The sequence below is a fragment of the Dromiciops gliroides genome, chromosome 1 (assembly GCF_019393635.1).
Source record: "Dromiciops gliroides isolate mDroGli1 chromosome 1, mDroGli1.pri, whole genome shotgun sequence".
NCBI lineage: Eukaryota > Metazoa > Chordata > Mammalia > Microbiotheria > Microbiotheriidae > Dromiciops > Dromiciops gliroides.
This window is the reverse complement of record NC_057861.1, coordinates 223427934-223453398: the sequence shown is the minus strand read 5'-3', so window position 1 is coordinate 223453398 and position 25465 is coordinate 223427934. Positions and strand designations below refer to the sequence as shown.

At 40.5% G+C, this 25465-nt stretch overlaps 1 protein-coding gene across 1 annotated transcript in view; it reads left to right on the top strand.

The window, feature by feature from the left end:
• Window positions 1–8924: 8924 nt before the first annotated feature.
• RAB31 (RAB31, member RAS oncogene family) overlaps window positions 8925–25465 on the top strand; it is a 200631-nt gene continuing 184090 nt past the window's right edge. The window contains exon 1 of the mRNA XM_043963819.1: window positions 8925–9346. Within this exon, the coding sequence (XP_043819754.1) occupies window positions 9308–9346 (39 nt within the window). The 5' untranslated portion in view covers window positions 8925–9307. The remainder of the gene's footprint in view (window positions 9347–25465) is intronic.

Here is a 25465-nt window from a genome sequence, read left to right as displayed (position 1 = left end):
CTAATCCCCTGTTACATTAGTTTTGCAGAAGAGAAAACTGCCCAAGGTCGTTGACTAGGCTCAGAGCTGGGATTCAAACTCTTGTCTCCTAACTCCCAGTACAGTTCTTTTTCTACTATACCAGGCTACTTCTTCAAGTTTTAAATTGAAGACAATGAGTCCATTTTTACTTCTCTTGAGTTTTAAAGGAATATCCAGGTGTTTGAAAATAAGAGATTGAGTCTGATGTTCAAGTTATATAGGACTCCTTTTGCTTTTTCTGGCATTATGGTGTCTGTACTTTGTGACCTTTTCATCTTATTTTCCACCAGACTTTTGGGATAAAGAGGTTTCTTACTGAGAAACAGAAGCAAAATCATACTGTTCCTTATTGGATTTGCATGAAAACTGGTGATAAGATCATGTACTACTCAGACACTAGAGAAGAACCAAGTCAAGTTTATACAAATGTGATGACATGTATTTATTTTATACCGTGTCTAAACACTTTACAATGTCATCCTGATGAGAAGTAAATGCCACTATCTTCCCATTTGTGAAGCTGTTTGTTAAGGTACTGTCAGAAATGAACTTGTTGAAGAAATCAACCTTGCTATTTTCTTTTCATGTATTGTGTTGATAAATTCAGTAATAAGTAGGTATGTGATATAAGAAAAGACATAGGGGGTAGCTAGTTGGTGTAGTGGATAAAGCACTGGCCAGCTTACTAGTTGTGTGACCCTGGGCAAGTCATTTAACCTTCATTGCCCTGCAAAAAAAAGATATACTATAGAAATGTTTATTGAAGGAAAAATAACTACAAAACAATAAAAAAGGAATATTTCAAAAATTTTAAAAGAACAATATTGGTCTAAAGAAAAGCTAGAAGACACTTCTACCCACTCCTTTGCAGAGGTGGGGAGGTCCATAGATGTGGATCATTGAATATGGCAGATGGTTTTTTTTAATGTATTGGTTGATTTTACTGAATCCCTTCTCTTTGTTTCTTTTTTTTTGTTTTTGCAGGGCAATGAGGGTTGAGTGACTTGCCCAGGGTCACACAGCTAGTGTCAAGTATTTGAGGCCAGATTTGAATCCTCCTGAATCTAAGGCCAGTGCTTTATCCACTGCACCCCCTAGCTGCCCCCTCTTACTTTCTTTTCTAAAAAAAAAAATCCATTGCTTTAAGGAATAGTTGAATAGGAAAAGTTATGGGGAGATAATAAAGGTAAGGTAAAGATAAAAATTAGAAGTAAATTTAAAATGAAAGGTAAAGGTAAGGAATTAAAGGTAATAGGGAGAAATCTAGGTGGTATATAAAGAAAAAGTTATCTATTAAAAATCTATTTTAAAAGACATAGGAAATTGACCCAGATATGAATATGAACCATTCCCCAATAGATGTGGTCAAAGAATATAAAGTTTTCAAAAGAATAAATACATACTATCAATAACTATAATGCTCCAAAACACTCTGAGGTATCACATCACACCTATTTTGGTAAAGATGATTACAGAGGATAACAACCATTTAGAGAATAAAGAGTAAAGAACATAGGGGTTGGGATAAGGGTTGGTCATCCCATGGCTACCAGCAGTGCAATTTTATCTGTAGCCAATGTCTGCCACACCTGCAGTTCCTTTCTTCAAGAACATGAGAGATGACTTGTGAATGAACACGCTGGGAGGGGAGGTAAGGCAGTTTATCTGAAACAGCAAGGCAATGAGAGAGAGAGAGACACAGAGAGAGAGAGAGAGACAGAGAGACAGAGAGAGAGACAGAGAGAGACAGAGAGAGACAGACAGACAGAGAGAGAGAGAGACAGAGAGAGAGACAGAGACAGAGAGACAGAGACAGAGAGAGAGACAGAGAGACAGGGGCAGAATGAACTAACCAAGTTAAAGCACACCACCTTGACAACCATTTCTCCTATGACCTTTATGAAGAAAGACAACAACCCTGAGCTGAAGAACCTTAGGAATAACAGCATCCCCTAAACCATCAGACCTGCTGCCAGCCCAACCCCTAAAACCATTATTGAGGTAAGAAATCTTTATGGAGAAGGGGCCAACCTTTCCCTTCACTATGAGCAACAGCTGATAACTTTTGAGCAATTGCTAGTAATAACCCAGAAAAGAAAGTTCTTGTCTCCAAAGTCTTTGGCACTGCCAAATCAGCCAATTAGTCAATAAACATTTTATTAAACATCTATTATCTATTATGTGCCAAACCCTCAGGATACAAAGAAAGGCAAAAGAATCCCTGCTTTTAGAGTTCATGGTCAAATGTAGAAGACAACATGCAAATAACTTTGTACAAATGACTATCAATGGGATAAACTGGAAATCAAGAGAGGGAAGGCACTAGCATTAAGAAGGATTGGGAAAACTTCTGTAGAAGGCAAGATTTTTAGCTGAGATTTGAAAGAAGGCAGAGAAACCAGGAGGCAAAGGTAAGGAGAACATTCCAGGTATAAAATATGGCCAGTGACAATGCAAAGAATAGGGAGATGGAGTGTTGGATGGCCAGTGTTACTGGATCCAAGAGTGGGGATGTTAGGTTTAAGAAGAATTATAAATTGAGGGGGGAAGGTTATGAAGAGCTTTGAATGCCAGAGGTGATTGGGAGCCTTTGTAGTTTATTGAATGGTGTGGGGCAACATGATCTGACCTACGATTTAGGAAAAATTGCTGTTAGGTGAATGGAGGGTGGACTGGAATGGGAAGAGACTTGTAGCAGGCAGACTAACCAGCAGGCTATCATGATAAGCCAGGCATGAAGCAATAAGAGCCTGTACCAAGGTAGCAGCAGTGTCAGAGGAGAGAAGGGGGCATATATGAGAGATGTTATGAAGCTAAAATTGATAGGTATTGGCAACAGATTAGATGTAGGGAGTGAGAGAGAGTGAGGGATTGAAGATGTTACCCAGGTTATGAGCCTGGGGGACTGGGAGGCAGGTGACAGTAATAGGGAAGTTTGGAAGGAGGAGGAGTTTAGGAGGAAGTGTTGAGACATCTAAAGCTATCATGTTTGATTTGTCCAATAGGCAGTTAGAGGTGAGAGACTGGCAGTCAATAGAGAAGTTAGGGCTGCAGAAGTAAATTTGAGAATCATCAGCCTAGAGATGATAATTGAATCTATGGGAGTTGATGAGATTATCAAGTGAAATAATATAGAGGGAGAAAAGAGGAAGGCTCAGCACAGAGCCCAAATGGTTCAACATCAGAAACCGATATGATTTTATCAGTGAAAATGACATTAAAGAAGAAACATTACCATGTGGTTTGCTACTGAACTGTAAGGAGTGAGATTTTTCCATCTGACTTGCAACTGAAGCCTACCAAATGTATTGTCTCTCCCCATTAAAATGTGAGCTCCTTAAGAGCTGGGACTATTTTCTCTTTGTACACCCAGTGATTAGCAGAGTGCTTTACATATAGCAAGTGCTTAATAAATGCTTTATTCATTCATTCAGATAGAAACAGTTACTTTTAAAGGTACTATGGGATGGAAAGCACACTAATGCATGGTAGGTGGAGTTGTGAATTGGTCCATTCATTCTGGAAAATAATATGGAATTCTTTAAGAAGTCATGAAACTTTTCATTCCCATTTTTACCTTAGGAACCCTCTACTATGCACAAATTATGAGGTTGAGGACCTTCTCATGTATAATACACACACACACACACACATACATACATATATCCGAATGTTCATAGTATCACTTTTTGTGGTAGTAAAGAATTAGAAGCAAAGTAGGAGCCAATGGATGGGAAAAGGGCTAAATAATTAGTCTCATATAAATATAGTTGCTCCACTTGCCTTTCCTGGTCCATTATTTCTGGCAGGCCCTGGTCATGCTTTACTCAACTCCCTATTCCCTGACCATCTTTTTGAAAACCTTGCTTCCTAGATCATACATCATTCACAGAGGATTTTATCCCTTCATCTCTGGAGATTCTGCTCTGTATTGACACTGTCTCTTGATGCTTCACTTGGTTTACTATTTCAAGTAGACTCTAGTCTTCCTTCTCTTCATACCCCTCTCCATTTCTGTAATCATGATGAAACAAACTGTCATTCCTCCTGATAAGAGTGTGCCAATCTGCTCCCCTGTAACTCCACTCACCATTCATGTATCTTTTCAAAGTAGTCTCCTGCCTGGTCACTTTCTCTTAAGCTTCTTGAGGGCAGGGGCTATCTCTGTGCTTTCAGAACATAGTACTTGCCACATAATAAGCACTTAATAAATGTTTCTTTATTAATTTATAAGAAACGATGAAGGTCTATATGAACTAAGGAAAATAAGGAAAGTGGAACTAGGAAAACAATTTATACAATGACTACAATGAAATAAAAGGGAAAAAAGGTAACCAATCTTGTATTAAATGTAACAGTCTTGGTCCCAGAAAACAGATGAGAAAATACAAAGGAGACTAAAGGTGAGGAATGTTGTATGCGTGCATATCGTCAGCTAGATTTAGCTCAAGTTTTATTTTTTTATAAGGGAAATTTTCCCAGTGGAAGTGGGAGAGCCACATGGAAATGACTGTGCTGTAGAAAACACATCAATCAAACTTTGAAAAGAAAAAGAAAATGAGAGACAAGTTTAGGTGAGAGGGCTTAACTGTAACAGTGACTATCCTGGACTTCACTGCCTGAAAGCCAGGTATGTTACATTTCACCTCTTCCCTAGGGTATTCTGGTACCCTTTACTGGGCTGGGAGGGGTTCTGAGTCTCTTGATATTATTGGCTCAAGTCCCCACTATTAGTATTCCTCAAATTTTATTGGTCTTCTGCACCCCAGTTCCATTTAACCACTAAACAGATTGGCTTTAGCACAGCTAAAACAAACATATAAACATCCCCACAATACCTGGGAGACATTTCCTTCCCCCCCAACCCCCCCATCCATATCATCTCGGTGTCTGATGAAGAAAGGGAGTTAGTTTTTGTTTGTTTGTTATTTGTTTGTTTGTTTAACTAAATTCCTTCTAAGTTCCAAGTCCTGTGCCCCTCTGGGCTGTATCCTGACATCCTGGCTTCTTAAAGCTTCCCTGTTGGGCTAGCAGCAAAGATCCATCCTGGAATCCTGCCTTCAAAGTTGTCATGGCTCTGGCCCCAGCATCTGGGATGTCCATAGCCTGTAACTAGAACTGAAAAGGACAAACTAAGCAGACCAAAACCCAAAGTTGACTTCTCTAGACCACAAGACCTAAAAGGGGAAGGAGATAACCCTTCCCTCACACAACTTCATGATGCTTATCCTGACTATACCACTCTGGGTAGTTTTTAAAGATGCATCCAGTTGGGTTACAGAGCCAATCTGTAACAAGCGGAAGCTAGCACCCACTAGGGAGAGAAACAGGATATCTTCTCCAAGAAGCACATCCCTGACTTCTCCCACAGGTGCCTCCATCTAAGGTAATCTGGGCATGTACAAAGTCCTTTTACAACTGGTTATTTAGATTTGCAGATATTATTCAACATGTAGAAAGGGTTGATAAGGGAGTTCCTTGTTGAGTTCAACTCAACTTGATGAGTTTTCCCAGCAAGGATATCCAGACTTTAGAAAATTTGATAAACACCTACCCATAGATAGTATAGACCTGCTCACTGTCACTTGGTTAAAATGAGAAAAGCGAACCCAAGACTTGGCCTAGATACTTCCCCTTTCTTCCCAATATGTGTAATTGGAAAATTTGTGCTATGGTGAGCAGTCCAGAACAGATAAAATAATTTTTAAAAAATCTTGTGAGCTATGCACTCCCCCTCCCATGCGTGGCAAGTAGTCTAGCTTCTACCTCCCTTTCCCCTCAACACCAAATGAACCAACAAGAGATATAGGCTCTCCCAACATCAAATTTACCCTTGGAGTGGATTACACAGTGGATAGAAGGGGCCTGGAGTCAGGAAGATCTGAATTTCAATTTGTCATCAGACTTTAGCTGTCTGACTCTGGGCAAATCATTTCACCCTATTTGCCTCAGTTTCCTCATCTGTAAAATGAGCTGGAGAAGGAAATGGCAAACTACTCAAGCATCTTTGTCAAGAAAACCTCAAATGGGCTCAGGGAGACTCTGAGAGGAGGACATGACTGAAATGATTGAACAAAGTGAATTAGAAGACAGCTCTTCACTATCCAGTAAAAGATTTAACCTTCTCCACTGAACTCAATGTGGCAAATCCCCTTTGGTGGAGCCCCACTCACCTTGGGGGGAGGGGGAGGTATTGTCTTTTTGGTTTTGGTTTTGTTTTCAAGCTAGACAATATGACTTAATTGTGAGTTAAGAATTATTTGGTTTGGACTGCTTGTCCCAGGGTCACACATACATGTGGAAAGTCCTCATGGCACACAAAACTGGGAGGTAGGAACTTCCCTTTTGGGTTTCTTTTTTCCCTCTCCCACCTGTTTGAGTCATGGAGAGGTAGAGGCAGTCAGCTTTTGCACTCAACAGCTACAGGCAGCCTGGGTCTCCCTCCCTCGCCAAAAGCTCGGCCAGACATCCAAACCATGCTCAGAACCTCAGACTCCATGTTTCTGGGTAAGAACTTTTGTGTTTGTGTGTCTATCCCTTGCCAACAGTCGACTTTTCCATGAGATGGGCAGCCGGCGTCTCCCTCCCTTGAGAAAACTGAACCTAATGTCTGAACCATGTTCAGACCATTCTCCTTAGACAAGATGATATCTGGGTACACCCATGGGGCAGAAAGGGAGTGTTCCAAAAGGTTCACCTCTGGGGTGCATCCTAAGAGATTGGACTAAATTAGAACTTACAAATTTGAAAAAGAAATTCATGATCTATTATTGTAACAGTGTTTGGCCAAAATATCAATTGGAATCCCAAGAAAATTGTCCTTTACATGAATCTTTCAACTATAATACCATTTTGCAATTGGACAAGTTTTGCAGGTGTGAAGGGAAATGGACAGAGATTCCATACATACTGGCTTTTATGGTTTTAAGCCAGAAGTCAAAAGGAAAGGAACAGAACAAAATATGCACAGCTAAACCAACCGAATCTAAGGAGGCTATGGATAACCCTAAAAGGCCTCCTTCCTCACAGGAATTCAATGATTTCTTAGATGACTGCCTCCTGCTGATAGAAAATCACAGCAAGTCCAAGTGATTAGCTTACCTTTCTGGCACACCTTCCTCCTCTGTGACCCCATCCCCTCCTGCTCTTCAGCCTCATTCCCTACCTGTTTCTCGCTTCACCCCTTCTTCCCCACCTACTTCCATCCCTATGGGTCAACCACTGTCATACCACTCTATGACTGGGACTCCTCTTTGCCCACTGGCTGATCTCAGAACCAATTTTCTGTGCCCTCCACAGCCAAGCTCCAACCACACTTGGAGTGGATGTCAGTACTCTTCTATTTGCCTCACATCGGGTGCCAATTATGTTGTGGGGAAATAGGTGGGGGTTTGGAGTAGGGTTAGAGGTAGGGGTCCTCTTTAAAGAATTACACCCTCTTGCACACAAATCCAATTAGAATAAAGTAATAGTTTATTTAGAGTGCTAGGGAAAGGAAAGCAAAAGAGAAATCCTTGGACTTCTCATGAGGAGAAGGCATATAGCATAGAGGTGTGTCTCTGAGATACCTATCTCCTCAAGCAGGAGACAGGCAGATACTTTTATAGAGGACTGATGGGGGTGATCATCTGACTGTGGAAAGTTCCCTTATTGGGAGAGGATCATCCCCCACTGGTGGTGGCTGGGGAAATTGGGTGAGGGGTGGCTTTGGATCTCTCAAACCATCTCTCTCCTCCTCCTGCCACAAAGACAGCAGCCACACCTAATCTCATCTCCCCAGGGTTGGGGGAGACTGGAATGAAGGGTGGTGGTCCTGGAGCTAGCTCAGTCCTGATCCAGTGCCACTTATCTCTTTAGGTGTGTTTGTTCTTTGGTTTAGTTTCTCAAGAAGGTTCTTTGATGTACCCCAGAGAACTTCTGGGGTACCCAGGGCCATTCAAATGAGGTAACCAGGTACATAACAATAATAGTGCTGGTGGTAGCAACTGCATGATGTCCAAGTGACAAGGTAACTTCCATGCTCGTTTACTCCTGCCTGACTTCTCCCCTCTTAGATAGATATTGTTAATAGTGAGGCTACCCAGACAACGTGTAGTTAGAAGAGGAAGCAGTATTTCAAGGGGATTTTTTTTTTGGTGAGGCAATTGGGGTTAAGTGACTTGCCCAGGGTCACACAGCTAGTAAGTGTTAAGTGTCTGAGTCTGGATTTGAACCCAGGTCCTCCTGAATCCAGGGCCAGTGCTCTATCCTCAAGGGGATTTTTTAAAAACTGTAGTTAACAAAAGATAAAGATACTCTTTCTGAAAATACTGCTGTGGAGTCCCAAATTACTTGTTAGGCTACTGTGGACTGCAGGATTTTCTTTGTGAAACAGGAATATCCTCCCCGTTTCTGAACCCTCCAAGATGCCACTTGTTAATTTTTTGGACTCCCACGTTGGAGAAGTATTTCCTTGGATTCCAAAGAAGCTTTTAAAGTCCCCTTCAGTAGTGTCCAGGGAAACGAGCTCACAGTTTTCTGTTTTGCTGCTGAGGTCTGCAGGGATGCAGGGTGGGGGAGAAGGAAGTGAGGTAGGAGGGGGTGCTGGAATGAGGAGGTCGAGCCTTCAGAAAATAGACAGTTCCCTGACCCCCACCACGCTCATTTCAGAGATACTCTAATACAGATAAATCACACCCATGGGCCAACCTGACACTCTACTGGCTCGGACTGCGTTGAGAATCCAGAGTGACATTTTACTGGGGTTGAATTGGGTTGTCAAAGTTTGGGGGAGCGGGGGACGAGGGAGCTGGGGGTTTGGACTGCGGCGTTGATTTGAGTTTAGGGTATCACGTATACCGGCGGAGATGTCTCTGCTTCGGGTGCCAAGTGAACCCCAGAGGGCGTTCCTGCAAGACGCGCTGAGTTCCGGGTAGTTTCTGGGCTAGTGAGTTAGTTGGAGTTTAGGGTCCGAGGAGTTGTAGACCCGAAGCCTGGGAGAGAAGATGAGCAGTGTAGACATGTGATCATCCGCGGCTGCTGCTGTGGTGGCTGTGGTAGTGGTGGCGGCGGCGCTGGGGCTGGGGCTGGGGCTGCCCAGAAATAGCAGCAGCTGGTTTCCGCTCCCTGGTTGGCTAAGAGAGAAAGACAGAGACACACAGAGAAAGAGAGAGAGAGAGAAAGAGAGAGAGCCCGAACAGTAGAGAGGAGCCGGCAGCGGCGGCGGCGGCGGCGTTGGCTGCGCGGGACACCCGGGGGACTCCTCCCGGAGGATGCAAGCCCCCTGCCCTGCTCCAGCCCCAAGCAGATGATGGCGATACGGGAGCTGAAAGTGTGTCTTCTCGGGGTGAGTCCTGGCGTCAGCGGCTCTTGCCTGCGGAGACGAGCTAAGGGGACCGGCTTTTTTCCAGCCGAGAGGGGGCGGCTGTGGCCTCGGGACCCCCGCCTCTGTCCTCGAGCGGGAGATGCCTTCAGGGGGATCCCACTAGCCCCAGCGAGCTGGGGGCCTAGACTCCCTTCTGGCCTTCGTTACTCCCGCGCCTCCCCCCCCCCCCCACGCCCCAGCTGGGGTCCCGGGACGAAGCGGGCCCAGGGAGCTTTCTTGGCTTATTGCCCGCCCCTTTTGGCTACCTTCCCTGGACCGGCTTCCTGTAACTGGGTAGCCCTGGGACTGGAGGGTCCCCTCGGGGGAAAATGCCCCCGGAACCGCTCTCCATCTGCCAGCGAGGGTACCGGGGAGTCCCGTTTCCGTCTTTGGAGTGCTTTCTCCTCCACCCCCTTACTCCAAGCCTTGTTGGAGGGGCTTTCTCCATTGCCTTTGATAATTTCCTTCCGGCTGAAAATAAATTAGTTTTCAGAGTAGCCTGAAATTCTCTTTCATCCTCATGGGAGTGATTTCGTTTATTTATTCATTTACTTAAAAAACCCCACAAAAACTAACAACCCAACAACCCGAGGTTAAGATATCCATTAAGTGTTTTCAAACTGAGTACGGCAGTGGTTGAGAGGGTGGATAAAGAATGTGGTTGGTCTGGAAACCTTTTGTGTCGTGGATAAAACAGCAGGCTAAGAAAGTCTTCGCCCCCCCTCCCCCAAACTACTACTTCCCCTCTTTCTCAAATCTGTTCTTTCTTAGCATAAAGAAGAACTGTTTAAGCTGCCAATGATGGAAAAGCCATCGGAGAGGCTGGCCTGTGTCATTCACAAGGAGGTCCACTCCGAAAGTTCCAACGGGACATTCGCCCAGGGTTTAGGGTTCCAGGGGCTTTTCCATCTCATCCCATCCCACCTTAGAACCCGTCCTTCCCCCTACCCGTTCTTTAAAAAGAGTAGTGTCTTGGCACCCTTCCCCTCCCCACTCCCCTCCCTCCCCTCCACCACAGATACACTTTGCAAAGATGCAGCAGCTTTTGACATCTGTGGACTCCTGCTAGCTGGCTCCAACTAATCTTGTCTCCAAGAAAACTGCCTCCCTCCACCAACAATAGCAGCAAGGGAACACTCATTCTTGTTAGCCTCAAAGAAATGTTAACTATGAGCTGTCACTAGATTTCCAAGAAGTGAATAAGAGGAAATGATCTTTTAAGTCTCCATCCACCCTGTGGCTTTTGTAGGGAGAAGACTGGGATTGACTAGTGTTTACAAAACTGTAGTGCCCTCTGGACTGTGTTTTGAGGGGGGTTCTGGAATCTCCGACTGGATTGTATGGCTTAGCTTCCTTTTCTCCTATCACTTTTGCCATATCCTCAGCAAAGAGCTCCTCAGCCTCTTTTACCCAATTGTGCAAATAGTTCTATGTTTACGTGCCATTTTAGACTCTCTGGTGACTTTTATCAGAATGCACATTTGTAGGTTCTTTTTTCCCTCACCTTTAGCCAGAGAGTCTAATATTGTCTAGACAGAAATTCCAGGGATTTCATGTCTCCTTTTGTGGGATAATTTCAGTTTTAGAAAGGCTATCAATGACTTAGAAGGAATGTGGTGCCTTAAGTAGTTGAAGGTATTGGAAGTATACTTAAATTGTATGACTCGGGCTAGAGGGTGAGAAAGATGTGAAATAGGCCAAGTTTGCACCACTGTTTTGTGACTCCCCTTTGACAAAGGATAGTAGGATTTTAGAATAGGAAAATATCTTCTATATAATTTAATCCAACTCTTCCATTTTACAGAGAGGGAACCTGAGGCCTCAAGAGATGAAATGACTTGTCTGAAATCAGAGGTAGTTTGAATCCAGATCTTCTGATTTAAATCTAATACTTTCTCCAATACAATAGGTAGCTCTGCCCTCTGAAGGAAACCCAGAATAAAACTATTCTCCTCCCTCACAAAAAGCTCTTCAAGTATTTTATATCCATCATGTCCCTACTTAGTCTTATTCTCCAGGATAAAAATCTCCATGTATCTCAATTGTTCCTCATATGACATGATTTCCAAACCCCTTCTATCTTGTTGTTCAATTATGTCTGATTCTTCATGACCCCATTGGTGGTTTTTTGGGCAGAGATCCTGGAGTGGTTTGCCATTTCCTTCTCCAGCTCATTTTACAGTTGAGGAAACTGAAGCAAACAGGATTAAGTGACTTGCCTAGGGTCACACAGCAAGTGTCCAAGGACAGCTTTGAACTGGAGAAGATGTCTTCCTGACTCCAGGCCCTTTGCTTTATCTGTTATGCCACATAGCTGCTCCATCTGCCCCTAGTCACCCTCTTCTAGATACTCTCTGGTTCAGGGGTTCTTAACTTGGCTATGCAGATTCCCAAAGGATATATGGGTAGATTTCAGGGATATCTGTGAACTTGGATAGAAGAAAAATATCTTTTTAAAAAATTAACCTTTAACTGGAATATAACATTTCCTTCAATGATGATTTTTAAAATTTCATTAATTTGAGGAGTCTGTAAGTTTCACCAAGCTGCCAGAGAAGTCCATGACTCACAAAAAAAGTTAATAACTCCCGCTCTAGTTAGATAATGGTTCCCTTAAAGTATGATGTCTAGAATTGTGTATATAGTACTCACAGAATTATAGATCCTCTTGAGGTTAATAGCCTTTTATCTCCCAAAGCACCTCGTTCTCTACTGCTAATTAGAAGGCTTAGGTACTATTCTCCTGTTGTGTGATATTGTTGCTTATCTATAAAATGGGGATAATAATACCTCACCTGTAGAGAGCTTACTAGGTCATCTTTTGAGATTCTTTCCAGCATTACAATCCATAATTCTGTCACTGGCAAACCTATGAGTCTAAGATGATTTTTAGTTAATCTGAGGAATTAATTTGTGTAATAGGAATTCTACTTTGATGTTTCATTAGGATGTGGAAATAATCCTGGGTTCTTGAAGGATATACTAGTGAAATGTCAACTTTGATGAGTTTTACTGTACTGGAAAGGCTGGCTTCTAATGCAATTGAGTTTGCTTTCCAAGGACAACATGGGCTAAGGATGAAGAGGCTCATCACCAGTATGTTGGCCATTCATTAGGTGATGAATTCTTTGGTCATGGCAATCCAAGAAGGAAAAGAAAAGTATAAATTAGCCCTTTCTCAGTCCACAGTATCCTTCATCAGATTCTGTAGTGAAAATGACAAGGTAACAGGGACACAATGACAAGGATCACATGGTAGACTACTGAAGAAACTGAGCCATAGCAAAATTGATATGTATTTTTTCATAAATGAAACAGATTTAAGGAAGTTGCAGCCAAATGTAAGGATGGTTCACTGGCTGTCTTGTAGAATCAAATAAAGGAGCAGGCTTTGTTGTGTTTTTAAAGTCAAGAAGAAAGATCATTTCATGGTTCATTTTGTCATCTCCCACTCCAGTGCTCATGATAAGCATAAGAAAAAAACTAAGATGAAAATAATTGCAGGTTATATACCAACATTTGTTGTAGAGGATGAGGAGGTGTCAAAAGTTTACAAAGAACTTTATAAGACCCCTAAAATAAATCATTATACACTTGAACACTTTGGTGGTTTTGGTACAAAAATGTACATGGGAAGAAAAGTGCAAAAGATAGTTTTATATGATTATATATGAATACAGATTAGTATTTATATATAAAAATATGATTTTATATCAGGAAATTAAAGTTCTTTAGAACACAACTATTTCTTTGAATGCTTTTTTGGAGAAGGCAGTCAGGAGTCATTGAACATGGTAAGCACCAAATAATAGCACAAAGAATGAAATGGATTATGTTTTAGCAGATTAGAAACAACTGGCTACTGAGTTAGGAGTCATTCTAAATTAGCATTCATACCATCTACTTGTTAGAACAAATATCAAAATCAGTACTTAGAAGAAAGTAGAATATAAGATGTGTCATAATTAAAACAGTTCTAAAAAGTTATTTAAATAAGCTCTTACTGTTGAAAAATGAAAAACAGAAAAAGGGATAGACTTTAACAGAGACTATGACCTTAAATCATTTGAAGCAGTTGCCACGCTTGGTAGGCTAAAAGAACTTAAAACTACTACAGGCAACAAACACTTTATTTCTTTGCCAGGTAGAGATATAGTAGTTCTAAAGGTAACTCTAACTTAGAATATAAACTCATTTGTAAAATTTTATGTAACTGAGTGGTGGATGATTATGAAAAGCATTGCCTTATAAAAAAGCAAGGTAGAGGAAAAAAATGGCTCATAGAATACCATGGTCTCAGAGGAATCAAAATGGTGGGTCATATAAAGAAAGATGGAAAAATGCATGATGGGGGTGTAGTGGCTATATCATGTTCCAGCAATAATTATAGTAACTAACATTTATGCTGCAGTTTAAGATTTTTATCAATGGTCATTAGAGATATTAGTCTCTGTTTTTCTTTTTTTCTGTTTTGACTTTCCCTAGTTTATGTATAAAGACAATTTAAACTCTAACATCAATATAAATTGATGAAGGATGAAAAGAGCAGGTCTAGGAGAACAATTTATACAATAACAACACTGTAAAGACAAGCAACTTTGAAAAAAATTCCCTGCCAGTTAGATGACAGATTTTGGCCGAATGAGATACACATACAAGTGTGACACACATACACACACATATGTTTGTATACAGCCAGTGAGGGAATTTGTTTTACTTGACTCTGCACATTTCTTATAAGAAATTGATTTTTCTTCCCCCCCACCCCATGGAGTAGGGAGTGGGAAGGAGAGAAAATAGATTTCTGTTAATTAAAAAAGTTTAAAATAAAGAAGTTGGGGGTATTACAGGTGTGGGATATTGCAAGCACTTTCAGATGAAGTCACTATTAATTTTGTTAAATTGTTTTACTTTGAGGATAATCTGTAAATGTTTGTAATATAAAAACAAAAAAGACATCAATAACACTAAAAATATTTACAAAGGGGGCAGCTAGGTGGTGCAGTGGATAGAGAACCGGCCTTGGATTGAGGAGGACCTGAGTTCAAATCTTACCTCAGACACATGACACTTACTAGCTGTGTGACCCTGGGCAAGTCACTTAACCCTCATTGCCCTGTCAAAAACAAACAAACAAACAAAAAACCAAACATTTACAAAGCACTTTATAAGAACCTCATGAGGTTTCTATTACAGGTGTTTTTATTCCCATTTTTCATATGAAGAAACTTGGACTCATAAAGACTAAATGACCTGCCTATTGACACACATCTAGTAATAGAAACTCAGGATATGAATCCAGGCCTTCCTGATCTCATGTTCAACATTCTTTATACCATACCATACTGTCTCTACAATGTATCTCTATTAATTGTGTGCACAAAGAAATATAAAAGAAATGGTAAATACTGGAAAAGGAGGAAAGATAAGTAACAAGAGTATGATAACAGTTGAATAGCTATTGTGCTACATTGGTACATATACAATGCCAGGAAATTTAAGAGGCAAACCCCCCTGGATGGTGGATAGACCCTAAATGTAGGACTTATGGATGGATTGCAACCTCTTTTGTTGAAGAGATTATCCACACTGATGAGATCATAAATCCATTGAAGTAATGAAGAATGGAGGAAAGGAGATTGATTCTTGGGTTTCATTCTCTCCTTCCAAGTAATGTGACTGTTTTATGGCCTTCTGAAGACAATGTCTAACCTTTGTTATCTAATTCTTAGGAGGGAGTTACAGGTAGGAGGTGTCCACGATATTTTTTTTTTTGCAAGGTGGATCCTTGTAATGGCCCTCTAATCATTCCCTATTTTTTTTTTTTTTAGTGAGGCAATTGGGGTTAAGTGACTTGCCCAGGGCCACACAGCTAGTAAGTGTTAAGTGTCTGAGGCCGGATTTGAACCCAGGTACTCCTGACTCCAGGGCCGGTGCTCTATCCACTGCGCCACCTAGCTGCCCCCAATCATTCCCTTTTGATCACTTTGTACTCCTCCTACTGACCTTAAATGTACCTTTCTACTTATTTACACTGTGCACAAATATTATTAACACAGAGTATTATTTGTTGAACACTGTCTGCATCTTGTAGTTTTGAAGCCTTTTCTAGGCACATAATCTCAGGTTCAAAGATTTAGAACTGAAAGGCATCTGGTTCAACCCTTTATTTTTTATTTTAAAATAAACAAAATTCTTTATTTTTAAAGTACTTTTTTTTTGTTTTTTGTCTTTATATTACAATCATTTCCTGTTACCTCTCAAGAATGAATCACTACTTGAGATTCAATGACATTGATAAAAACAAACAAACTACAAGCACACAATTAAGCAAAAACATCCCAAAGGGAAACCTATTACTTCTTTACTTTCTTCTCTGCTCCACCACTCTGCCATGAGAAAGGAGGTATGTTTCATTATCTTTTCTCTGGAACTTTCAGTGGTTTTTCCATTATCTATAATTCATCTTCCTTTTTAGTGATATTGTAATTCACATTATTGTAGTCACTGTGTATATTTTTGGCTCTGCTTATTTTTCTCTGTATCAATTCATACAAATCATCTGAGGTTTCTCTGAATTTCTTATATTCTTCATTGTTTACAGTAATATTACATTACATTCATATGGCATGGTGTTTTTTAAGCCATTTCCTAATCAGTGTTAATTCATTTTGTTTACAGATCTTTGCTGTCACAGAGTGCTACTATAGATATTTTGTTATCTCCTGGACATTTGTTTCTGTCTTTGGCTTAACACTCTTCTTGGCATATAGTATGCATTTAGTAAAAGCTTGCTGATCAATTGATTTGACTTCCTTAGTGTAGATACTCAGAAATGAGATTTCTGGGTCAAAGAATATGGACAGGATAATCCCTTTTTCTGTATCTTAAGGTTGACAAAGTGTTTACTTAAATTTTTTAAAAATTCTGAATCTAAGCATCAAAAAAGGACCTTTCCATATACATAGGAGGGAATAAAAAGGGGATACTTTTGAAATTCCTTCTGTTCTTTTCTATACATTTTCTTTTCTTTTTCCAAGTGATTGACTTTCTCTTGCATAACTTCCATTTCTATTCCCAAGTTTTCTTCTACCTCTTTTAGTTGGTTTATAAAATCTGTTTTGAGCTCTTCCAAGAGGGCTTTTTGGTCTTGAGACCAATTCCTCTTCCCCTTTAAGGTTTCACGTGTAGGCGTTTTTGACATTGTTGTCCTCCTCTGAGTTTTGATCCTCCCTGTCACCATAGTAATTTTCTTTCTTTTTTTTTTTAATAAAGTATTTTTTTCCCCATTACATATAAAGATAGTTCTCAACTTTCGTTTATACAAGCTTTCCAATTTCAGATTTTTCTCCCTCCCTCCCCTCTCCCCTAGACAGCAGGTAATCTGATATAGGTTTTATATATATATATATATATATATATATATATATATATATATATATATATATATATATATATATATTACATAATAACATTAAACATATTTCTGCATTAGTCATGTTATAAGAGAAAAATCAGAGCAATGATGAAAAACCTCAAAATAGAAAAACAACAGCACCAAAAACAAAAGAAACAGTATGGTTCAAGTAATTTTCTATGATGAAGGTATTTTCTGTTTCTTATTCATATTTTGGCCCCTTTCATGCCTTTTAAAGTTGAGTTCTGTTCCTGGAGTACAGTATGCACTGTCCCAAACTTCTGTTGCTGGAGTCCAGGGGCTCAGTCACTGGCTTTCTGCTCTGGGGCTTCAGCCACTTGCAGCTTGCTGCACTGGAGTGGCCCAGCCTAGTTAGGCTTGTTGGGAGACTCACAACTGGCTTGCTGAGCTAGGACCTCAGGTCCTCAGTTGCTGATGTTGTGGCTAAGAGCCTTTTGCTAGCTTGCCCAGATACCCTCTGTGCTGAGTTGTGCTCCTCTTCTACCCAGGTGAGACAGACCTTTCCTCAAGACCTTCTAGGTTGTCTTAAACTGGAAGATTGTTTGTAGGTTTTGCAGTTCCAGAATCCATTGAGAGATTTAATTTAATGTTGTTTCTGAGAAATTTGGTAGAGCTCAGGAAGCATCCTGGCTTTACTCCACCATCTTGGCTCTGCCCCTGGAACTCCTTTTCCATTCATTTTAAAGATTTGAGTGGCCTTCTTTCTTTGGCATTTGTATTGCTAACTTCTTGCCAAATCTCTTCCCACTCCCAATTAACTGGGAAAATAACAAAAAACTTCATTGTAAAAAACATAGTCAAGCAAAATGAATTCATTATGTGGCCATGTGCATTATATGCTACTTTCTATAACTTGTGTCTTTTACCTCTCTATCAGGAGAGAAATAACATGTTTCATCATAGGTCCTCTAGTTTGTCACTGTATTGACTGGATTTCTTAAGTCTTTCAAAATCATGAAAAAATCAATTTTGCTGTGTTTTTATAAATTGTTCTCCTGGTTCTGCTGCTTCATTGTCAGTTTATACCACCTAGGATTCTCTGAAATTATCTCTTTTATCATTTGTTAACAGTGCAATAATGCTCAATTATATTCATGTACCACAATTTGTTCAGCCATATCCCAGTTGTCTAAAGTCTATCCAAATTCCCCAATTGAGAAATGGTCAAAGGATATGAACAGGCAATTTTCTGATGAAGAAATCAAAGCTATCTATTGCCATATGAAAAAATGCTCTAAATCACTATTAATTAGAGAAATGCAAATTAAAACAATTCTGAGGTACCACCTGACACCTATCAGATTGGCTAATATGGTGTTAAGGGTTAAAATTCTAGCTAAACTGTCTAAAATATCTAATGAGTGGTCGCCAATAAATTATAAGCTTTAGCAAGAGTTAGACTTTTAAGCATTTATTAAGGAGAATAAGAATTTGGTAAAGAGAGAGAAAGGCCTAGATTCCTATCTATTAAAGGGAGAGCACATTTCTAGCTCCGCTCTCCACCAGAGTCCTCAGGAAAGAGCGCGAGACTGAGCGCCAGTCTCTGCCTTCCTCCTCCCACTAGCCCGCGTCACTTCCTGACGCCAAAGAAAAGACTCCTGGTCTTGCCCTCAAAGACCTTCGTTTCATGGGCGGAACTCTTCTACAGTAAGTCTCCAGCAGGTGGCGTCATTCCAATCGTTACAATGGCAAAAAGGAAAAATAAATGTTGGAGAAGCTGTGGAAAAATTGGAACACTAACGCATTGTTGGTGGAGCTGTGAACTGATCCAACCATTCTGGAGAGCAATTTGGAATTATGCCCAAAGGGCAATAAAGCTGTGCATACCCTTTGACCCAGAAATACCACTATTAGGTCTTTTTCCTAAAGAGATCATACAAAAGGGAAAAGGACCCACATGTACAAAAATATTTATAGCTGCTCTTTTTGTGATGGCAAGGAATTGGAAATTGAGGGGTTGCCCATCAATTGGGGAATGGCTGAAGAAGTTGTGGTATATGGATTTTTTTTTGTTTTTTGTTTTTGTTTTTTTTCAGGGCAATGAGGGTTAAGTGACTTGCCCAGGGTCACACAGCTAGTAAGTGTCAAGTGTCTGAGGCCGGATTTGAACTCAGTTCCTCCTGAATCCAAGGCCAGTGCTCTATCCACTGCACCACCTAGCTGCCCCACAAGTTGTGGTATATGAATGTAATGGAATACTATTGTGCTGTAAAAAATGATGAGCAGGTGGATTTCAGAGAAACCTGGAAGGACTTGCATGAATTGATGATGAGTGAGATGAGCAGAACCAGGAGAACATTGTACACAGTATCATCAACATTAGGTGTTGATCAACTGGGATAGACTTGATTCTTCTCAACAATACAATGGTACAAGATAGTTCCAAAGGATTCATGATGGAAAAGGCTCTCCAAATCCAGAAAAAAAAGAACTGTGGAATATGGATGCAGATTGAACCATACTATTTCTTTTGTTTTTGGTGGTGGTGTTTTTCTTTTCTGAGGTTTTTCCTTTTTTGCTCTGATCATTCTTTCATAGCAAGACTAATACAGAAATATGTTCAATGTGATTGTACATATATAACCTGTATCAGATTACTTGCTATCTTGGGGAGGGGGGAGGGAAGGGAGGGAGGGAGAAAAATTTGAAACTAGAAATCTTATAAAAACAAATGTTGGATACTATCTCTACATGTAACTGGAAAATAATAAAATACTTTTTTTTTTGCAGGGCAATGGGGGTTAAGTGACTTGCCCAGGGTCACACAGCTAGTAAGTGTCAAGTGTCTGAGGATTTGAACTCAGGTCCTCCTGAATCCAGGGCCAATGCTTTATCCACTGCGCTACCTAGCTGCCCCAAAATACTTTTATAATTAAAAAAATAAATAAAGTCTATCCAAGACACCCTCCTGAATCTAACCCCTCTCCTTTCCTCATCAGAAAGCTCATTTTGCTTGCTGTTATTACCTTATTAGTATTCTCCTCCCACATAATGACTTCTGCTTTCCCCATCTATACTTTTCCCCTGTTGAGTTTGATGTTTTTCTACATCAAATTCTTTGTGTTCGTTTGTTCAGTTTTCCTTTGTCTATTTTAGATAAGAATGAGGTTCACCTAAGACTCGTTCTTCTCATTTCTTTCATACTTGTATACTCTTTTTCTCACACTTTCCAATAGGGAGTTGGATGGCCTACTTCCCATTCAGGTGACCATCTTCCATTTTAATCACATTCCTTGCATCATTTAGAATTGAAACATAATACTAACTAATATTTTTTTTTACAGATAAATAAGAGAAACACAGAAGTTAACCTGGTTAACTCAGAGAACTTGCCCAGGGACTTACTGGTAATAAGTGGCATAGCCAAGATTTGAACCCAAGGCCTTTGACTCCAAATCCAGTGAACTTCCTTTTTCCCCCTAGTTCTTATTTATTTATTTATTTAAAACAAAAAAAATTTTTTAATGCAACAAACATTTATTTTATTTTTTTCCAGTTACATGTAAGGGTAGTTTTCAACATTTATTTTTATAAGATTTAGAGTTCCAAATTTTTCTCCCTTTCCTCCCCCCTCCACAAGACAGCAACCAATCTGATATAGGTTATATATGTACAATCCACAAGTGCTCTTTTTATCAGTTATTTCTATGGGAGTGGATAGTATGCTTCATTATTAGTCCCTTGGGATTGTCTTGGATCATTGTATTTCTGAGAGTAGTTAAGTTATTCACAATTGCTCATCAAACAATACTGCTTTCACTATGCACAATGTCCTCCCAGTTCTGCTCACTTTGCTATAGATCAGTTCATATGAGTCTTTCCAGGTTTTTGTGGAATCATCCTGTTTGTCATTTCCTATAGCACAATACCATTCCACTACAATCATATAGCACACCTTCTTCAGTCATTCCTCAATTGATGGACATTCCCTTGATTCTCAATTCTTAGCCTCTATAAAGAGTTGCTATATTTTATATACAATTTTCCCCTTTTTCTTTTTTTCATGATTACTATTGTTAACTGTTTCCCTCCATCTTATTCTCTTCCTCATGATATTTATTCTATTATCTATCTTCTTTCACCCTATCCCTCTTCAAAAGGGATTTGTTTCTGTCTATCCCCTCCCCCGATCTGTCCTCCTTTCTTTTGCCCCTCTCTCTTTATCTCCTTCCCCTCCTATTTTCCTGCAGAGTCAGATAGATTACTTCACCCAATTGAGTGTGTATGATATTCCCTCCTTGAGCCAGTTCTGATGAGTGTTAGGCTCATTTACTGCTCAGATTAAATAGATTACTCCATCCAATTGGGTGTGTGTGTTAATCCTTCTTTGAGCCAACTCTGATTAGATTAAGGTCTTTGAGCCTATTCTGATGAGTGTAAAGTTCATTTACTGCCATGCTCCTCCCCCATCTCTTCCCCCACTCAATAAGCCCTTTCCTGTTTTTTTTCATGTGGGATTTCACTCCATCCTACCTCTGCCCTTCACCCTCCCCCAGTGCATTTCTCTCACCCCTCAATTTTACCCTAAAGATGTCATCATGGGGCATCTAGGTGACACAGTGGACAAAGCATCCACCCCAGACCCTGGGGGACCCCAGCCAAAACACAGCCTCAGACACAAGACACCTACTGAACAACCCCAGGTATGTCGCCCAATTTCAATTTTTTATGGTTCTCTAGGGTCTTATATTTGAAAGTCAAATTTGCCATTCAGTTCAGGTATTTTCATCACAAATACCTGAAAGTCTTCTTTTTCATTTAAGTCTCATTTTTTCCTCTGAAAGATTATACTCAGTTTTGCTGGATATGTGATTCTTGGTTGTAATCCCAATTCCTTTGCCCTCTGGAATATCATATTCCATGCCCTCCAGTCCTTTAATGCAGAAGCTGCTAGATCTTGTGCTATCCTGACTGGGGCTCCACAGTACTTGAATTCTTTCTTTTTGGCAGCTTGCAATATTTTCTCCTTGACCTGGGAGCTCTGGAATTTGGTTATTATTCCTTTTAGGATCTCTTTCAAGAGGTGATCAGTAGATTCTTTCAATTTCTATTTTACCTTATGCTTCTAGAATATCAGGGCAATTTTCCCAGACAATTTCTTGGAAGATGATGTCTAAGCTCTTTCCTTGATCATAGTTTTCAGGTTCATTACACAGGTAGACCAATAATTTTCAAATGATCTCTCCTAGACCTATTTTCCAGGTCAGCAGTTTTTCCCAGAAGATACTTCACATTGCCCTCTATTTTTTATTCATTCGGATTTGCTTTATTGTGTCTTGGTTTCTCATAAAGTCACTGGCTTCCATTTGTTCAATCCTCATTCTTAGGCAATAATTTTCTTCAGAGAGCTTTTGTATCTCCTTTTCCATTTGGCTTTTCAGGCTATTGACTTTTTTCTCATGTCTTTCCTGCATCACCCTCATTTCTCTTTCCATTTTTTTCCTCTCCCTCTCTAACTTTATCTTCAAAGTCCTTTTTGAGGGCCTCTATGGCCTGAGACCAATTTGTATTTTTCTTGGAAGCTCTAGATATAGGGGCCCTGATGTTGACCTTTTCCTCTGAGTGTGCACCTTGATCTTCTTTGTAACTGAAGAAACTTTCTATGGTCCTCACCTTTCTCTGTCTGCTCATCTTGCCTTTCTTTTGCTTGACTTTTAGCTCCTTAAAGTGGGACACTTTCCCCAGGCTGCACTATCCCAAGTTTCAGGAGGTCCCAGGTGGTATGATTTAAGGAGGATCAGGTTTTTCACTCACCTGGCCTGTTCCCTGGTCCATAGATGACTCCAGCCCAACTTGCTAATCAACCAGCTTTATGTGTTGTGGTTGTCACCTCCAATGAGCCTGTGCCTCTCCCCCATCTGGGCCAGTGCTACTCAAGCCTACCTTCTGGTTCCCAGCCATGGTGAAAAACCCAAGTTCTGCCTCAGCACCAGCATAGACCCCTGTAATCTCCCCCCTGCCAAGGGCTCAGCCCTCTCACCAGACTGTGAGCTTAGTTCCAGACAACACTGGTACAGCAGCTGATTCAGAGGCTCTGAGGGGTCTCTTTCTCTGGAGAGGCCTTCCTGGGACTGGATCTGTGTCAGTGTGACTGTGGGGTTGAACTCCACTCCTGTCTTGGCACAGCAGCTCCCTCCTTCTGACCTTCCAAGCCATCCTTGGTTGGAAAATGATCTCAGAACATTCTTCTGTGGATTTTGCTGCTCCAGGCATTGTCCTATGGTATTATTTGGATGTTTTTTGGAGTGATTGTGTCGTGAGTTCGGGAGCTCACTGCCTTTCTTCCACCATCTTGGCTCCACCCCAGAAGTCCTCCAGTGTGCTTTTCATGCTATCTTTGGTAGCCTTACCTTCTACTTAGTCTATCTGTCAATAACCTCTATCCTATACCCTCTAGCCTACCTCTCTCTCCTGATTGGCCTTTCTTAATAGAAGTATAACAAGTACACTACCCATTATCTGAGCTATTATCTGAGGTCTCATTTTATACCTCAAAATGAGGTCTATAATACAACCCCAACACTCCAAGCTTCCATGTTGTTTTCTAAATAGCTAAATCCCTCAGTAGAACTAATGATGCTCAAAATGAGAAAAGCAGAAAGAGCCAAACTGGCTTTGGAAATATTGGCTCATGTGATCTAACTAGAGAGTCTGGAAGATGCCTAACTGGTCAGTTTTAGGTGTTTGGTGAAGATTTGGAGCATTCTTCTAGGCTAAAATTGAGTTTTAGCAGAGATACAAGAAACCTAGGCAATTATCCTTAGCTTTATGGTTATAAGGGTCTCCCCTTCTCTTGGTAACAAGGGTGTGATAGAGCCAGCTGTAACCAGTTAAATTATCAGTGTGAGCATTTACACTCCAGAAATCAGCAAATTTTATAATCAGGACTTGATTTATTGCCTTGTTGATTATCTAGACTTAAGAAAGTGAGATAGAAAATTTGATGACAATGCAGATTAAATTTAAAAGTATTCCCTGCATGCAATTTTTTTAAAAAAGAAAGTTGGTTGTTAAACATTTACCAGCACTTTCTTGCTTAGTGATATCTACTGAGAGAGCTTTATTATTTCTGAATTGGGGATGTATGTTGCTGTCTGAGGTAATAATGAGGCATATTGACACTCTTTGAGCTACCTTTGTCTCACCTAACCCTGGATACCTAACTACCTAGGCTCTTTATTTCCTTGTGTTTCCAGGATTTCGCAGGAAGTTGGATTGTCTGAGCTCCTGGTATTTCATAGTACCACTGGAATGGGATTGTTATGGAACATTAATGGCCATGTAGCTATCTTTGAATAGCTACTCAGTGGTCTTGGAAACCCAGGGACTCAAGGGCATTACTTGGGTTTATTTAAATTACCTGTTGAAAATATTCAGCTTCAATTTTTTCATCTCAGAAGTTTTCTTGAAAATAAGTTGAACAAGTGGCAGAAGGGTTTGATGAACTTGTGGTTTGCTGTTGACCCCATACTCAGTATGAGAAAACTAGAAGGTGTCAGGAGTTTTAAAAAACCAGAAATGCTTCTTAAGTATTGCCTTGACAAGGCTGACCATACTGGAACAGACAAGTACTGAAATACAAGAGTGTCCATCCAATGGGATTACAGAGTAGTATTTAAAGATTAAAGCCACAAAGGGGGCGGGGCAAAGGGGCGATTTGGGGGAGGGGAGTTTTTGGAATGGATGGAACAGGGAAGAAGGACACTGGTGCAGGTTACATTGCCAGGATCAGTTTAGGCTGGTTTAGGGTGGCCTGGGCTGTTCTAGGCACACGGTTCAGTCCCAGGACAAACCCAGAGGCATTTGGGGAAGAACAAGACTTTGGTCCATGTTTCTTTTTGGTGATTGCTCAACTCAGGTCTTCCTCTAGATATGGGAGTTCAGCCAGTGCTACAGCAGAATCAAAGTCATTTTCACCATGCCACTTCCTGAGATGGTCATTCAGAAGGGTGGAGTCGCTATGGTGCTATATTGTGGGTTGGCATAAGAAATGAGATGGGAATTTTTTTGGAGTTTTGCAGAAGCCACAGATGAGACACAAAGGCCAGTAGACAACACGGAACCTATGACCAAATACTTAACCCAAATTTTACAATAAGGTAAACATTCCATAGAAGAAAAAGAAGAAATTCAGACTTCTCTGGTACAAAGGGAGGGCCAAAATTTTTTTACTTGTGTTTTCCAGATTTGGGGGGGAGGGGATGCTATGCCCCTAATACCCTGTGATGTGGAAGAGATAACTGAAAAGTGTTGTTGTATATGGTGGCGTGGATCTGTGGTTTCTGCTACAGGGGAGGCAGAAGTTGGTGGGTCTCTTGAACTTGGGAGTGCTCTAGTGCAGGGCTTCTTCAACTTTTTCCACTAGCAACCTCTTTTTGACCAAGAAATTTTTACTTGACCCTGGGTATATAGGTATATAAAATAGGTATACATAACCTTTTAATGTTGCCAAATTTCTTGTGACTCTCACATTCAGTTACATGGGCTTGCAACCCAGAGTGTTTGCTCTAGGGTATTCAGTACCAATATGGTAAATACTGGGAAAGAGGAGGGTCACTAGGTTGCCCAAGGAAGACTAACAGGAAAAGGGTAGAAATGGATTAGGTTAAAAAAAAAAGGATTAGGTTAAAGCTCTTGCATAATCAGTACTGGGGTTTAGTCTG